The sequence below is a fragment of the Colletotrichum lupini genome, chromosome 6, assembly GCF_023278565.1.
Source record: "Colletotrichum lupini chromosome 6, complete sequence".
Classification (NCBI taxonomy): domain Eukaryota; kingdom Fungi; phylum Ascomycota; class Sordariomycetes; order Glomerellales; family Glomerellaceae; genus Colletotrichum; species Colletotrichum lupini.
In genome coordinates this window covers 1155689-1172058 of record NC_064679.1, presented here as the reverse complement: position 1 = coordinate 1172058, position 16370 = coordinate 1155689, and the positions used below count along the sequence as shown (strand labels likewise).

The window sequence follows — 16370 nt, the reverse complement described above, 5'->3', positions numbered from 1 at the left end:
GGCAGACCGCTCTGTAGATCTGAAACACATCCAGCTGGAATGGCTTTTGAGATGGCTCGAGTAGAAGAACGCCTCACCGCCGGTGTCGTTCCGTACACATTTTGTAAAGGTTTGAAGCCTCGTGAGCCGCAACTTGCCATGTGGGATGCGACGTGCGGCAGTTCTGGACGTGGCCCCATGAGATCAAAGCCAATCCCGAGAATTCGGGACCAGGGTAAATGATCCATCTTGTCACTTGAGGGATGGTCGACAATGTCAAGCGAACTGAAACGCTCGAGGCACTGCCAGGTTACGCGCCGTCATGTTCGCGAATGAAGTCGGAACACCTTGCGACATCTTGGCCTTCTGAAGGTCCTTGGGATAAAGCTGATGAGATTGAGTGCCTCCAAACTGACGGCGACTTACCGATCTACGAAGCCTCAAGAAGGGACCCTCGAAATGAACGGAGACCAGGGTGAGAAGAAAAGGGGCGGACAAAATGTTGATCGGAGTTGCAACATGGCCGTTGCCATGAATTTGCTGGACCTGCGTGAAGTCGCGAAAAGAGTCCTTCATTGATTATGGAAGACACGACAGTGGTCGCAGTGGTCGCAGTGGTCGCTGTATCAGCCTCTCCGCCAGGGTGGTAAAGACGGCGGAAAAGGCGCGACTGCCGGCACTTTGGAAGCTTCACCGGACGCTGAATCGGCGTGGCTTCGGAATATTGGCCGAAAAGAGGCAGGCCTCATTCGTAGTCTGCCCAAGCTGGGTAGCCGCATCTTCAATCTGTCAGTGTACCCGAGCGAACTGCCTAAACAGGGCCACTCGATCATGTTCCGACTAAGATAGCCTCTCAGTTCTTCTCCGAGTCTGAGGGAAACGGCTGATGGTGAGAATAAAGACAAAGATAAATGGTTGATGGGAAGTTTGTTTGTGTCAAGGGGGGATGAGTGCCGTTGGTACCTTACATTGGCGTCACGCTTGCGCGAATTAGTAAGTACAAACACACATGGTGGAAAAAAGAAACCAAACCTGAGGGCACGTAGAGAAAGTGTGTGATCAATGTGATGGGCCGTGGTTCCCGACATGAGACTACGGGAGACTACTGAAGTGACTGCAGCCAAGCAAAGGGATGGCCATGTGAGATGGGACGACGCAGAAGGGAGTATCCGTACTGTGACGAACAGACCTTGGGATGAAGAAAACATCCGACGAATGATGACTGACTAGTTTGTGTGCAAAATTGCTCTTTATGCGCCCTAGGTTGGGTTGCAGAGTTGCATCCGGGACGCGACGGCTGCAGCCTGCAAGGAAAGCGATGACTCGGAAGTTGAAGTGCCGTGGGATGAAGACAAGAACGACCAAGTGCAGAAATGCAATGAGGGTGTCGGCGTGCGGTAGGCAGCGCGTCGTACGAGATGGGAGCCTTTGGGGGCGTCTGTCACGATGCAGCCGAGTGCCAATGTGAAGCCAATGTTTGAGATCTATCAATGCTCCATTTGTATTTTCGTGGTTTGGTGGAACAAGCTGTGTGAAAAAAGAAAGAAAGGGTTATTTCAGCTGGGCCTGACGTGGTGTGGCTGTTGTTGCTTGCTCATGGTATTTATGAGAGACGCATCCGTAATGAGACGGCACCTCACATGGCGACAAACTCGAGGCAAACAGGCGGTGATGATGATTATGGAAAAAAGAAGAGGCACGGGGACACAAGTCGGTGAGAAGCTGAAAACCTAAGGCTGCTTATCCGCCACGAAGACCGGAGCGAAGCCTCGTGGTGATGTTCAATGACGGGGTAAGTGCACTGGAGGCAAGAAGTTGGAAGGTAGGACCGGCAGTACAGGTGGAAGGCGCGAACAAACAACCGCATCTGCCCCCAAAACGTGTTGGAACCGATGATTTGGGCCGCCTCCCTGCCACCCCCACTCATGGAAGGGCAGCGGAAGGTGCGCACCGCCGTCCGGCCGGCAAGCACGTGTATTCGTAGCAGTGGAGGGTACGGACTGTCGTTCTTTCCTCTTCCTCCGCCTTTGTCAGTGGTCTCCCGCCCAAGGTTGAAAACCCAGGAAAGAGGGACGAGGAGGATGGCAGGACGTCACTGGCATTGGAAGGTGTACTATGAGGTGGCTTGCCTCAGGCGTGCCTGCCTCATCGTTCATCATTCTTCCCCTCCCGAATTGTACGATAAGTTCGAGGATTAAGATTCAATAGTCGCGGCTTCGTGTCCAAGTGAGTTTGGCGAGGAAGCCAGCGAGGGGCCACCCTGCCTCCCTCCAACTTCCCGAATGGACGTCATCACCTCTTGCCCTCATGATGGTGTACTTCGTACGAAGTACCTCAGAAGAAAACGTGCATTTCCATGGGCAAGGGAGAAAGCGTGGACGCTATTTCTCAGGTGTTCCGCGGTAGCTTCTCTCCGGCTGAACCCCAACCGCGTGCTGTCGCCCTTGCAGAGTGCAGCGTGCAGCAGCGTGCATGGCTAGCGCCAGTAACCTTATGCACAATAAGATGATGGAGCCAAGCAGCCAATGCACATTTCTCCGAGCACATCACTCCGTACCTTAGGTAGTATGCCAGAGAAAAACCATCGTGGTGTTTTCCTGAAAAGTGCGACGTGGCTAGGTGCAGCCGCGCCGGTCACTTAGGTTTGGTGTAAGTGCAGGTGAAGTGCAAGTGCAAGTGCAAGTGCAAGTGCAAGTGCAGGTGCAGGTGCAGGTGCGCGACTTGGCAACCCCTGTGCCTTCCAGACTCTTGCCTTACCAAAGGTACGTCCACTCCGTACACCGTACCTAAGGTACACTGCTTGAGGCAAGTGCCCTTTCCTCATCCATTGTGTCCAGTGTCGCAGGAGGCAGGTGCGTGATTCGAGGGTTGTCCCCGCCTACGCCGCCCTTCGCTTCAAGACCCCATAACTCCATATCGGGCTTAGACAGAAAAGCCACTTAATCTTCCCCAGGCCACATTCCCTGCTCTCCTCCGTTTGATTCTTTTTTTGGGCTCTTTGGCTGCTTCTCTCACGCCTCATCCGACTAGAATCTTGGCTCTCCCATGCACCAGATGCACCAAGCAAAGCCAGCGTTCATGGTCACTGATCTGTTGCTTGCTTCTTCATGTCTTCAACTTTTGGATGCGCCTGCGAAGATCTCATTCTGCCGATATGCAAAAAAAGGAAACGCAAACCAACACCAAGCCAATCTACTCGTGGCAAGTAATTAGCTGCCGCCCCGCGCCGGTCGTTTTCTTCCTCTTCGAGGTCTAGACACAAATTGAACCACGCCGATTGTTTCCCTTAGGCCTCTCGGCCGCTTCAGCTCCAACCCGATGACAATGCAAGAATTTATGGTGCAGTTACCCAGGCAAACGCCAACCCCGAGACCTAAAGCCACAAAGCTTCGTCCGACCAGCTGGGTGTAAGAGTGAAGAGGCGCCCATACCTACCATTAGGTTGCGGCTGCGGCTGCGGCTGCTGACGTGCTGAACTGATCCCAACCTCACGAGTCACCAGCTTCAGCCTTCAAACCCATAACAGCTCCAGACCAAGTGGATTTCAACCTAGGAAACGGAGAGAGAGAGAGAGAGAGAGAGAGAGCGCGAAAGATGGAGAGAATCAATGGCCTTGCCTCGCTCCTGGACGAGAGGCCTGCCATCCGAATAATCCTGGACCGTCACATGGCCTTCTCCACGGATCCATCCGACAGTCTGGACACATGGGGGCCCTTCTCCGGGTCCCCATGGGCGGCGCATGGCTTCGACCAACTTGTGCTTGATGCCTTCACAGCCAGTCGAGGACAGTCATCCGTCGCCTTCGCCGTCGCGCCCGGTCCCGTTCCGCTCCCTTGGTTCCCAAGCTCTCTGGCCATGCATCTGTCTTGGCCTTTTCGAGTCCAGTCTTGTCTACGCGTCTTTACGCTCAGAACATGAGCGTGCGTTCGCTTGGTGGTGTTTTAGACGGTCCTTGCCGGATCGACCCCCTCCCAAGACAAGACTTCCCTGCTCACCCAGCTATGCTTTTTCCGCTTGTCCTGAAATGTCTCTGGCGCCTTCAATATCTCGCCCTAATCAAACTAGGCTTGGCTATCCGCACCATCCCTACGGAACCCAACATCGCCAGTCGAAACAACCCAAACCCAGCCCATCCCAAGCATGGGTGCGCCGATTTACCTCACTCATACGGTTATCGTCCAAGTACTCCGTACACCCTACACTAAGGTAGACTCTCGCGCTTGCAGTCACCCTGGGAGGGGGCTTCTGCATCGCCGGCTAACTGCCTTCGACCGGCCCTAGCTCGCGCCATGTGTTCGACTAACAACGGTCTCGAAGCAGACGACAGCTGCCCTGCTCGTCCTGTGTTGTGTCGCCCTCCGACCATCAGACAGTTCAGACCTTGAGACCTTGAGCTTGGCCTGCAGACTTGGCAGGCACATACTTTTGTTTATTATCCGCCCTGTGCCCCGGACAAATCCAAGCATGCCATCATCACCAAGTGCTCATCTCCATTCACTTTTCGCGGCACTTCTGGGACTGTTATACTCGAAGCAGGCATTCGATTGTTAACTGCTTTCATTCTTCAACAGCCCAGCATGAGACTCTCATTAGGATTGCTGGCTTCGTTGCCGGCGCTTGTTGCTTCACTTGCCTCTACCGATTCGTACCGCGATGCTGTAAGTTCCGTTCCTCTGTTCCCGCTTACACTGGCTTGCGGCTCGGCAGCCGGCGAGACCTCCGCATGCCAGCTCCATGTGGGTGTAATTCAACGAGTATCCAATACTGACTTCTTCCCTCCCGAAAGGATGCACCGCAATCCGGATACCTTCCCAATCACAACTTGAACCCGAATATCGCAGGCTCTTCAGGGTTCAAGAGTTTATGGACGTTCCAATCTCCCAATGCCAAGGAGAACTGGCTCGCCAAGCCCTTGGTCTACACGCCCAATGGCGGATCCGAGCTTGTCATCACCGCCTCCGAGATGAACATCATCCGTGTCTTTGACGGAAAGACTGGTAAGAGCTTGATGGAGAGAACACTGCAAGCACCCTTCCTCGCCGCCGACAGCAACTGCGGCGATATCCCCGACTTCATTGGCGTTACGGGAACCCCCATCATCGACCCCAACACCGATATCATGTACCTCTTCTCAAAAGGCTACCGGGACGGAACTACCTCCGGTACCGCCAACGGAGTCTACAAGATGTACGCCCTTCGGATTCCTAGCCTCGAAGACGTCTCTGGCTTCCCGACTCTCATTGACGGTATCAATGCCGACAACGACCGTGGCCGGTATCTTGTTGGTGGTGTGGCCCTGCAGCGCCCAGCCCTGACGGAGCTGAACGGCCACATTGTTGCTGCATTTGGATCACACTGTGGTCGCTGGAACTACACCGGCTACATCGTCTCGGTCAGCAAGACTCCAGGCGTCGGTCCCGTGAGCATGTGGGCGACGGAAGCAGCTCCCGGTGCACCTAGCCCCCAGGCTCTGGACCTTGCCAACGAAAGAAGCGGCAAGGCAGGCATCTGGCAGAGTGGTATGGGTCTGCCCACCATCGGCAACAACGTCTACTTCGTGGCTGGTAACGGCCAGGGACACGCTAACGGCAATGTTCCGGCGAGCGGCAGAATTTCCATGTCAACCCTCGATGAGTGTATCGTCAAGATGGAGCTGTCGGCTACTGGTAAATGGTCTCTCATCGACTACTTCCAACCCTACGACTATGTCGCGCTTGATGCCGGTGACCGCGACGTTGGCTCTTCTGGTCTTGCCGTTTTGGACGGTTCTGTCTTCAAGGGCGCTGGTGTTAACCGCATCGGCGTGACTGCGGGTAAGAAGGGCAGAACATACGTTGTCAACGCTGACAACCTTGGTGGATTCCGTCAGGCCGCAGACGGTGGTGATGGTGTCTTGCAAACTATCGAGCTTGGTGGCTCTCTGTATGGCGGTTTTGGCAGTTACCCTGCTGAGGGTGGCTACATCTACGCAACCACTGTCGGCGGTGCCCTTGTTGCTTACAAGCTCGGCTTCGACTCCAAGGGCGTGCCGCAGTTCAGTCTTGCTGGCCAGTCTTCCTGGATCTCGGCCGGCCGTGTTGGTGTTGGCCAAATGACAGTTACCTCCGACAATGGCAAGGCTGGTTCCGGAATCGTTTGGATTACTGATGTCAACACTGGTCTCATGGCTTTCAAGGCTATTCCTCAGGACGGTGTCATGGTTCCCATCACCCTTCCTTCGTCTCAAGGCACAAACAAGTACCAGCGTCCCGTTTTCGGCGACGGCCGAGTCTTCTTCCACGTCAACGCCAACAAGCTCGTCTGTTTTGGTGCGCCGGTCAACTCTGCCGTCAACTGCACCTCTCCTCTTGACTTTGGCTCCTTGGAACTTGGATCTACCGCGAGCGCCACTGTCAGCTGCAAGGCCAATGTCGCCTTGGCTGGTGTTGTTGGATGTTCCGTCGCCGACGCGTCCTGGTCGTGCTCCAACTCGACTCTCCCCCAAGGCGCCGTAGCTGCGGGCACATCCTTCAGCCTGAATGTGACGTGGGATCTCTCAAACACTGCTGCAAAGGTCGTACCCGGCTTCCTTACCAGTGCTATCACACTCGCTGTCAACGCCTCGGCAGACTACGCCGCGAGCACTTTTGTGACAGTCCAGGGCACCGTCGTCAAGCAAGGAGCTTTCCTCAAGGCGACTCCATCAGATATCACATTCGGAAGACTCGTACTGCGCGATTCACCCGATGGTCTCACCGCCACTGCTCTCCTCCAGAACATCGGCAATGGCACCCTCACCTTTACTGGATTTGCTTGGCAGGACACTGCTGGCACTTACACCAACTTCACCAACGACGGCACTCTGGGTGCTGGATTCACTTCTTCCGGCTTTCCTGCTGTTGGTTCCACTTTGGACTCTGGAAAGAGTCTTTCGGTCCCTCTCCGTTTCTTCCAATCCACTGCGGGCTCCTACTCCTCAAAGGTCGTCATCTGGTCTAACGGTGGTTCCTCTGTCCTCACGTTGAGCGCCTCCGTCAACGATGCTCCCGCTGTAACATTCGAACTCTCCGACGGCGCAGGTAACTGGAACGCACTCACAGACTACAGCGTCGCCTTTGGCAATGTTCTTGCTGGCACTTCGGTCGATAAGCAAATCCGAGTCTGCAACAAGGGTGGCGCGCCCTTGACAATTACCATCTCCAAGCCCCCTGCGACGCCTCAGTTGTTTGCTTTGAATCCTACTGCCGAGCTTACCGAGGGAACACAGGTTGCTGCTGGTACATGTGCCATTGGCAGTGTCGGCATTCACGCTGCGCCAGTCCAGCCCAACCATCCGTCTCAAGCGCTCAAGGCTCTGTGGACCATCAGCTCCGATGGTAACGATCCCATCACTGGCCAAGCGTCTGGACTGTACAACATCGCCTTCTCCGGCACCGTTGTCTCGAAGCAGGTCGGACCCCTCCTCACGAATGGCACCGCGCGTTATCAATGGGTTGGATGCTTCCAAGACACAAGCAGTGCCGGCCGTAACTTGCAGACTTCTGTCAACACGGCTGATCAGCAAAAAACCAACACTCTCCAGCAATGTCAAACTCTTTGCCTTGCCAAGGGTTACATCCTCTCCGGAGTTCAATACCATCAAGAATGCTGGTGTGGTGGAAGTATCAAGACCCCTTCGACGTACCGATCTGAGTCTCTCAACCTTTGCACCTTTGACTGCACAGGTGATGATACCCAGGCATGCGGAGGTGATGGCGGCCACATGAGCTTATACGCCGACATTACTTCGTTCGACATTGCCGGTTTCTACGCTTCTCTCAACGCTCCAAGCTCCAGCTCCAGCTCATCGGTACCAGCTGCTACGAGCTCCAGCTCAAGCATTGTGTCCTCTAGCAGTGCCGTCACTGTTTCGACTAGCTCTGCAAGCGGGTCTTCATCCAGCAGCGCGATCTCGAGCAGTTCCTCCGCGACAGGACTTTCTAGCAGCACGCCAGCCACAAGCACGGTGGCCTCATCCACACTGACCTCTTCATCGAGCACCTCATCTTCCAGCCCTTCGTCTACAATGGTCATGTCGCCCATCAACTCCGCCATGCCAGCTGTCATCAGTGGCCAGTGGCAGTACTCTGGCTGTTATAAGGATCTCATCAACGGCACTCGCCTGCTGGCTGAATCCTTCCTGGCTGCGGATGACATGACCTTGGATAAGTGCGCCGCATTCTGCAGCGCCGGCGCTTACAACGGAGGAGCCTTCAACTACTTTGGTGTCGAATACAGCCGCGAGTGCTTCTGCGGCTGGGATGTGAAGGCGTCGCAAACTTCTGCCTCGGAGTCGGACTGTTCTATGCCATGCGCTGGCTCAAAGACCGGTTTGTGTGGAGGAGGAGCTAGGCTGTCAGTCTACAGTAACACCATCCCCAACAAGGCTCCCTCGGCTCCTCAGCACGCCCCTCAAGCCGGCAACTACAAGTTCTTGGGTTGCCAGACCGAAGGTAGCAACACTCGTGCCTTGACTGGCGCCTTCACTGCTGCGGATACCATGACTGTCGAGGCTTGCGCCACCTTCTGCTCTGCCGGCAACTGGCAGTATATGGGTGTCGAGTACGCCCGGGAATGCTTCTGCGGCAATACCACCAACGCTGGATCCTTGCCGGCTGCCCTGACAGACTGCAACATGGTCTGCAAGGGCAATGCGCTTCAATACTGTGGTTCTGGTGGGTGTCTTGACCTGTACACGTTCTCCCCAGCCAGCTCCAGCTCGTCTTCAAGCACTGTAGTATCGACTTCCTCGACAATCGTTAGCTCATCATCTGGTGTGGTGTCAACGTCGTCTATTCAGACAACCTCCTCGATCTTGAGCTCGAGCTCGAGCTCTTCTGCCTCACCGGTGTCATCTTCATCAACCAATATTCCGTCGAGCTCTTCCTCCGTTCTTCAACCGAGCAGCTCGGCATCTTCTTCGTCATCGGCTGCATTCACGGGCCAGACTGCCAGCGATACTTCCAGCTCGAGTGCATTCACTTCATCCTCTTCGTCGCCTATTGTTACCAGCTCTTCGCAGGTTCCCAGCTCGTCCGTTCTCTCGTCAAGCTCTTCGTCTAGCTCTGTCGTGGCGTTCACAACCACATCCATCAGTAGCAGCTCATCTGCAGCGCCGCCGACATCCTCTTCCTCAACCATTCCCGTACCCACCGTTCCCGCATCAACCACGGCAAGCAGCTCTTCTCTCGCAAGCACTACTGCCGGTCCGACTGCCACCCCCACAAACGGCTACTACTACATTGGCTGTTTCCAGGACACCGGTAATGGGCACGCACTGCCCGGACTGTTTGCCAACAACAGCGGTACACCCGAACTTTGCATTGGCTACGCCAATTCACTCTTCAGCAACTCGCCGACCTCGACGACCAAGTTGCCGTACGTCTTCATGGAATACCACCACGAGTGCTACGGCGGTAGCAACTTCGAATTCAACGGTGCTGCCGTTACGTCACTGGTCGGACGCGGTGCCTGCAAGGATTACTGCTACGGCAGCGTTAGCACATTCTCGACGAACGGTGTGCTTACGACTACCACTGCCACGAACAACTACTGCGGCGGACCGCGCATGTTTGACTTGTACGCCCTGTCGACTGCAGTAGCCTGGCCTACAACTGGCGGGCCTCTAGTCACACAGACAGTAAACTGATGGATGGATACCATCTAATCTTTTTAAATTTTATTGCATAATAGTGGTCTATCTTAGAAGACCTCGGACTTTTTCAGCATGTTATTTCTTACATACCCAGGCATACCCTCAGACTGGATGCCGTACAATCACTTGCATATCTAGACTTCGCTTCAAATTCATACTATCTTGTTCATATCATATCATCGATTCATTGACATTTGCCTCTGAGCTCTACAGTCGTGCTTTCATCGAATTGATCATGGTCAAGCCCTGCTCATCAAACATCTCTGAACAGATCTCACTCATGATCATGATTTGCCTAGGCGTCTGAGGCATCGAAGTTGCGAATGAGGTCGTAGTAGAATCTAAGGATCTCCATGTGTGCGTCAAACCTAATCCTCTCATCGATGGTGTGGGCATTGATGGTGTACCCGTTGCGAATAGGTACAAAACGATAGACGTTGCGAGTAAGGCCTGTCATTTTTTTTTAGCTCATCGTTCATTTTTCTGGGATTTGTGCCAGTCACTGATGATAAACATACCCAGGTAGTGCCTCGTGTCAGTGTTTCCGGTCATCAGCTCGCCCACGGGCACAACTTTTCCACCGTCGAACTGGAAGCTGGACTGCAGCGTGCCCGAGAAGAGATCCCAGATAGGCCCTGTGGTAGGCGAGATGGGCGCGGGCAATGTCGCCTGCGTCCGGCTGAGAAAGAGCGTGCCGTTATAATCGACGTCGTACAGGGGCTTCACGCCATCCTCAAGCTTCTTCATCAACCCGATATCGTGTGACTTGTGCAGCGCAGCGTACTTCTCGTATTCTTCGTCGCCCTCGAACGCCTTGATCTTGATGCCGTACTTTTCAGCGATGCCGCTAATATACTTTACGACATTGTGCTGGATTTCGGGGATGCTGTTCTGCGGCGCAACGCGGTAGTTCACGCCGACCTTGATCTTCTCGGGCATGGCGTTGATCTTTTGGCCGGCCTGGAAGTAGTCTACGCTCTGCGAGGTCTGGAGGCGGTAGTGCGTCGGTCGATCGATGGAAATGAGCTCCGCCGCGAGGGCGTCGAGGTCACCTTCCTCCAAGAGCTGGGTGATTTTGGGCTGGGCGTCGGGCGAGTAGCGCGCCTGGCAGACCATGTGTTCGTACAGGGGGCTCGAGGTTGTGAGCTGAGGGGAGTAGGGGTTCGATTCGAGGGCGACGACCATTTCGGAGACGATGCCGATGCCCGTGTGCGGGAAGGGGACGGAGGAGTGGCCGCCTGTTACGTGGAGGTTGATCCAAATGTCGACGTGGCCCTTTTCCATGACGGCGGGGAGGGCGTAGAGCGTGCCGTCGTCGAGCTGTTGCAAGCCCATGCCGCCTTCGTCTAGGACGAGGGCCATGCTGTCGTTGCCCCATGTCTGTTGGAGGTGCGTGGCGATGTGGCCCGCCCCGCGGGCGCCGGAGCACTCTTCGTCGAAGCCGGAGGCGAGGATGATTGTGCGGGTCGGAGTCCAGGCGTAGCTGCCGGCACCATCGTCACCGGGAAGGGATAGGAGCGTCTCGAGAGCGGAGAGGAGGGCTGTGAAGGAGTTCTTGTCGTCCGAGACGCCGCGGCCCCACATCCATTCGCCGTCGTAGTGGGCGGAGAAGGGCGGGTAGGTCCAGGTCGCGGCGTCGGCTACAGGGACGACGTCTTGGTGGGCTGCAAGGAGGAGGGGTTTGAGGGATGGGTTTGTTCCCTTGAGGGTGTAGACTAGGCCGAAGGTGTTTACTTTTTCGAGGGTTGAGCGGGCGTGGCTTTGGTTGTGTAAGTTTATGTGTGCTTCATTTCTGATATCTGAAGAGCGTCCCAAGCAGAGGTTGAAGGAGCAGGGTGAGGAGGGAGTGGAGGATGAGGAATTGGTGGGAGGGCGGGGGGGCAGAGTCTTACAAGACGGGATACGTCTTCTTCAACACATCGTGAAGCTCGTAAAACACGTTCCAGCGTTCGTCTTTATCGAAATCGCCGAGGTCGTCGTAACAGATTGAGGGGACGCGGACGAGGGCCGCGTGCCGCTCGACTTGTTTCTGGACGGCGGCTTTGGAGGTGAAGAGGTCGCGGGCGGAGGGGAGGCCGTCGGTGGGGGTTATGGGGGGCGGGAGGTCGCATTTGAAGGAGGAGGCCGCATGGTTGGCGCCGGAGCCGGAGCCGGTAGAGGGGTTGGGGATGTCCTCAGTTTCGATGAATGGGTATTGAGGTTCGGTGTAGAAGGGGGAGGAGGATGTTGCGAGGTTTGCGGAGAGGAGGGTTAGGAGGAAGTGGGAGCGCATTTTGGGCCGTTAGTCCTGTCCCGAGGGCAAGCGATGGGAGAGATGTGTGTTGGGAATTGGCGATATGAAGGACCAAGACAACCGTCAACTTTGGTTGCGGGTTGAGCAACCGAGCTCTGGACTAGCAACACCGCCACACTTGACTTCTCAAATCGTCGAGAATTGAGAGAAGGGAAGGAAAACACAGCAAAGGGTTGGCTAGAGACGGGTGTACACCATTATGTATGCAATCCCACCGAATCCATGTTTGCCGTGTCGGGGCTCATTGCGTGATAGGCATAACTAAGCTCCTGCTCGAGGGCTCTCCATCCTCCTCAGCCGATCCTGCATACTGAGGTAGAGCTTTCCCCCGCCGAGATAGGAGTTTGGTGGGGTTTGTTGATAACGGCACTGGACCCCAGCCTTTACCGAAGCCGGGTTTGGGAGGCCCGGGGATGGGGTTGGTCGGTTGGATGTGAACCGTTTGGCTGAGCGGGTGGATGGAGGGTTGCAGCCGGTGCCGATATGGAGATGTCGGAGGGAGCTCCAATAGGACGGAGAGGTTGTAGAGAGAAGGGGAGCATTGGGCGATGATGTGCTATCGTGCAATCGTCTCGTCGGAGAGATGCCGCGGGCAACTTTGTGGGATTGTGGGACCTTCCTAATCGGAGCGTGGAGGGTTAAGAGGGTGGAGCGATTGGTCGGTTGATGGATGGTGCAAGTCAGTTGCGTCGGGTATCGTCCGGTCGGCTATTTTGAAGAGTTAGGAGTTGTGTTTGGGGGATTGATGATGCTCGATTTGTTGGTGAGTGACACAAGGATGATAGGTATTAGGCTCGATAGATGTGATCTAACACTTTTTTTTTTCTTTTTTCAGGTATAATGTCTAACCGCAAGCTACAGAGGCTCTATGTTTGATTTCATGTTGGTTCGACAAGTTACAACGGCGCCGGCGCCCGGACGGCCGGTTTCGGCGCGGGGTTCCCGGCCGATGTGCGGGGCTCATCGGGATTCATGCCAAGCACCGTTGCGGCTGCCACCGTTGCCCGTGGCTTGGTTCCGCCACTTGCCAATGAGCGGCAGAGAAGTCTACGTTTTTGACATCATTTCGCGACTGGGTTCAATCTCAGAGGCAAGTACATCGCACGAGTTGCCAACCGCAGCCCTTCCTATAAATACCATCGTGTGATTGAGGGATTGTGCTCTTCTCGATATCCTGGACGCCTTTTCCAAGCTAATAGGTGACATATGAGTGAGGCAGTCAATTACGAAGCAAAGAACATAAGGATTCGGGTCCTTTAGAGAAACCACCAGAAAAGCATTGAAGCAGTCGAGTGGGTGATGAGTTACTGCAGTGATGTACGGCTCATCTGCCGTATCGGGAGGCGTTGGAAGCGTATCCAGCAAGGTATGATTCACAGAGGCGACTTCTGTAATTTGGGACTGTGACCATTCCACTAGACTTTTCATCGATGACATATGACAACGGCGTGGCCCAGGAACTGACACTGGCTTCGGACCGCCAACTCTCCAACTGACGACCAGATGTCGGGCCTAATGGCTCGCTCTTCGCCCTGTTAGTGTCGGAAAGAGCAGTCTCCCGTTAGGTACAGCGAGGATATCTTGTGAAAGTTGACGCCGTGGTTCAATAAACACGGCGCTGTAAGTCAGCGGCGTAGTACGTCCCCCCGGGTTTTGAAATTCCTATTCTAGCATCCCAGCTGCCGTCGTTGGAGGTCAGAGAAGCTGGAGTCCTCCGCCTAGTGGTTGGAGCTGGTTATTCCCCTGGACAACTCTGTCGCCGGATGCTAAGTCGGAGTCCAAGACCTCATTTGCCGAGCTCATCGCTTCAACATTTCCAAAGGGATCGACACCAGGAGGCGTGTTAAAGTTTCCTTTATTTTGTAGGTCCATTGAGACAGAGTCCCAGGCTGGAGTGCCATCGCTAGGCATTGGAAGTTTCTTTCAAGAACCCGAACTACTCACCCCGGTGGGTATGGCTGATGGCCGTCGTCTACGCTCTGTAAGATCTTCGAACCGGTCGTTTGGTTAGGTCCCGCCACCGTCACGGCCTTTGCAGGATGCCGGTTCCTTGTCGTTGCCCAGGCGGGTTCTGGCTGGTCCGGGTTGCCAAGACTCCCCAGCCAGTCCGAAGTTCCAGGCCGGTAGGGCTGCGACAGCTGATGACTCGACGGTTGCGGGCGGGCAGAAAGAAGAGATGGGAATCGACGTCAATCGCCGATGGTGGAGGTGCAGGCTATGTGATGGACGGGATCTGCGGAACAGAGTGACTGCAATTTCGAATTCGTTCCGCCCTCGTCCCGCCCTCGTCTGAGTAACTTCCTAGCGTGGGCCTGCCTGTTGCCCGACTTCGACGCGGCTACGTCGGCCGTTCATGGTGTCCGATATACCGGAGAGTCATGGGATGGCTACCCGTCCCGTCTTGATCAAAGTTTCAACGGCCGCCCCTCTCCGATAGTTTATGTTTCGTTTCGGACGGATGCCGCAGAGAAGGGGTGTATGGATAAGTTGGGGGCTTACCAAATTTCTCTCGAGCTTGGCACTAGAGTTTTTAAACTTCTCCCACCGGGCTTTGCCCACGCGGACTGCCCCGTACATACTATCCGCAGCAGAGTGCCCAGCCGGCCGGATGCAACAAAGCTCTCTCTGGGCGTTTACTAGCAGCGATCAGCAATGCGGGAACTTGTTTTTTTTTTTTTTTGCCAAGGGCGAGCTCTTTCTATCAGTTTTGATTGTTCTCTTTTTAAAGTTTCAACTCCCCCGCGAAATGACTTGTGGATTCCCGCCATGTTTACTTGCCTTACACACCCCTGGCTCTTGGCCGATCGTCGTAAGCGGTGATCTTTTTGGTGGGGTTTTTTGAACGACTTGTGATGACTTCACATCAGACCACACTAAACCATTTCGAAAATGTCGCCAGTTCGGACGTTGATTGTGTTGTGCATCCGGTCTGAAAGAGGAAAGTTACACGTGGTGGTTTAGTAGATGGTGGGGTGGAAGTTGAGACGTTGGAAAAGCCGACTCGGTAAACCTACGACAAAATTTAGCTGACAAATTACGCAAGAAGGATAGTATCAGACGAGGGGGGACGCAACAGAATTAGAAAACGAGTTACCTTCGCATTCCCCGGATTCGGACATTGTCGCCAGGAACCGACATAGACATAACGTTTCATGTCACGACGGAGACTGTCACGATTACGTCGCTGCGAGAGGGAGGGTATAATGGGTGAAGAATAAGTATTGAACATTGAAGTGTGTGAAACTTTGTACAAGAACATGCAAATCCCAGGATTTTGTTGGGGTCAAGCGCCTGGTGTGAAACTTTGGGAGATCCGTTTCCGAGTCATCTCGTCTTTCTCTCGTCCCTTCCGTCTCGTCTCAAAAGGCTGACCGGGTATCAGATGCGAGTCCGACTGTCTACTCTAAAACTCTAAATTCCACTTTAGAAGCGCTTGCGAAGAGCCCGCTTGGCGTTGCGCTTGCAAGGGGCCTGAAGAATGGTAAGGTTAGCTGAATATGAACCACTTGCAACTGTTTCAGTCCGAACTCTACTCTGATGACAAAAGAGCCTCAAGAGATGGGACGTTGGTGTAGGTAAGACTTACGGAAGAAGAGGGGGTAGCGGAGGGAGTGGCGGAGACGGGGTCGGCGGCCTGGTCGGAGCTGCCAGAGGCAGGGGTGGAGGGAGTAGCGGAGGCAGGGGTGGAGGGAGTAGCGGAGGCAACGGCCGAGGTCACGAGGGTGGTGGGAGCGGCAGAGGGGGTAGCAGAGCCAGAGCCAGAGCCAGTGCCAGAGCCGGAACCGGAGGTGAAGTCGACACAGGACATGTAAGTCTGGCCGGCCTCAGCAGAGTCCCACCACCACTGGAGAACGCAGTTGCCGGCGGTGCCGCAGTTGGAGGGGAGGGAGTCGGGGAGGGTGACGCTGAAGGCGGTGTTGTTGGCAGCGACACCGGTCTTGGTGGAGGCGTAGTTGGTGAAGGAGATCAGGGGAGATCCGATGATGGAGTTGCTGGTGGTGTCGACGACGGAGACGTTGGCGACACCGGTGTGGGGAGCGCGGATCTCGACCTTGAAGTCGACGGTCTGGCCGGGGGTGTAGCTCTGGATGTTGGCAGAGTTGTCGGCGAACTTGTAGCCCTTGCAGAGAGCGAGCTCGCACTTGGAGGAGTCGAGGCTGTTGCCGGCCTGCTGGGCGAGGCCCTGGATGTTGCCGTACGGGTCGGACTGCTCGGTGTTCCACATGGTGGTGCCGCAGGCCTCCTTGAAGGCATCACCGGCGGGGCGGGGAGTGGGCGAGGTGACCTTGCCGTGGGCCGAGACGGCGGCGACGAAAGAGAGGACGGTGAGGATGTTGGACTGCATTTTGACTGATTTCTACACGGTAGAGTTTGGGTCGGTTTTTGTTGGTATAAAAAGAGGGTTTTGACGGTTGGGATTTGTCT

General features: G+C 55.1%; 4 protein-coding genes across 4 annotated transcripts; 1 reads left to right on the top strand and 3 right to left on the bottom strand.

The window, feature by feature from the left end:
• Positions 1–4119: 4119 nt before the first annotated feature.
• Positions 4120–9646, top strand: CLUP02_11823 (WSC domain-containing protein; the record flags this gene model as incomplete). The annotated part of the gene is made up of 3 exons (XM_049290790.1): positions 4120–4204; positions 4516–4637; positions 4766–9646. The coding sequence occupies 3 exons, from the start codon at positions 4120–4122 to the stop codon at positions 9644–9646; spliced, it is 5088 nt and encodes a 1695-aa protein (XP_049147935.1).
• A 301-nt stretch (positions 9647–9947) lies between these two features.
• On the bottom strand, positions 9948–11924 carry CLUP02_11822 (peptidase family M20/M25/M40; the record flags this gene model as incomplete). The annotated part of the gene is made up of 3 exons (XM_049290789.1): positions 9948–10102; positions 10156–11444; positions 11545–11924. The coding sequence occupies 3 exons, from the start codon at positions 11922–11924 to the stop codon at positions 9948–9950; spliced, it is 1824 nt and encodes a 607-aa protein (XP_049147934.1).
• Positions 11925–12142: 218 nt separating this feature from the next.
• On the bottom strand, positions 12143–13856 carry CLUP02_11821 (uncharacterized protein; the record flags this gene model as incomplete). The annotated part of the gene is made up of 10 exons (XM_049290788.1): positions 12143–12185; positions 12257–12501; positions 12561–12653; positions 12846–12904; positions 12929–12992; positions 13051–13137; positions 13212–13346; positions 13411–13470; positions 13515–13607; positions 13695–13856. The coding sequence occupies 10 exons, from the start codon at positions 13854–13856 to the stop codon at positions 12143–12145; spliced, it is 1041 nt and encodes a 346-aa protein (XP_049147933.1).
• Positions 13857–15368: 1512 nt separating this feature from the next.
• On the bottom strand, positions 15369–16290 carry CLUP02_11820 (uncharacterized protein; the record flags this gene model as incomplete). Its single annotated transcript, XM_049290787.1, has 2 exons — positions 15369–15416; positions 15532–16290. 2 exons carry the CDS (start codon positions 16288–16290, stop codon positions 15369–15371), a joined length of 807 nt encoding a protein of 268 aa, XP_049147932.1.
• Positions 16291–16370: the final 80 nt, after the last annotated feature.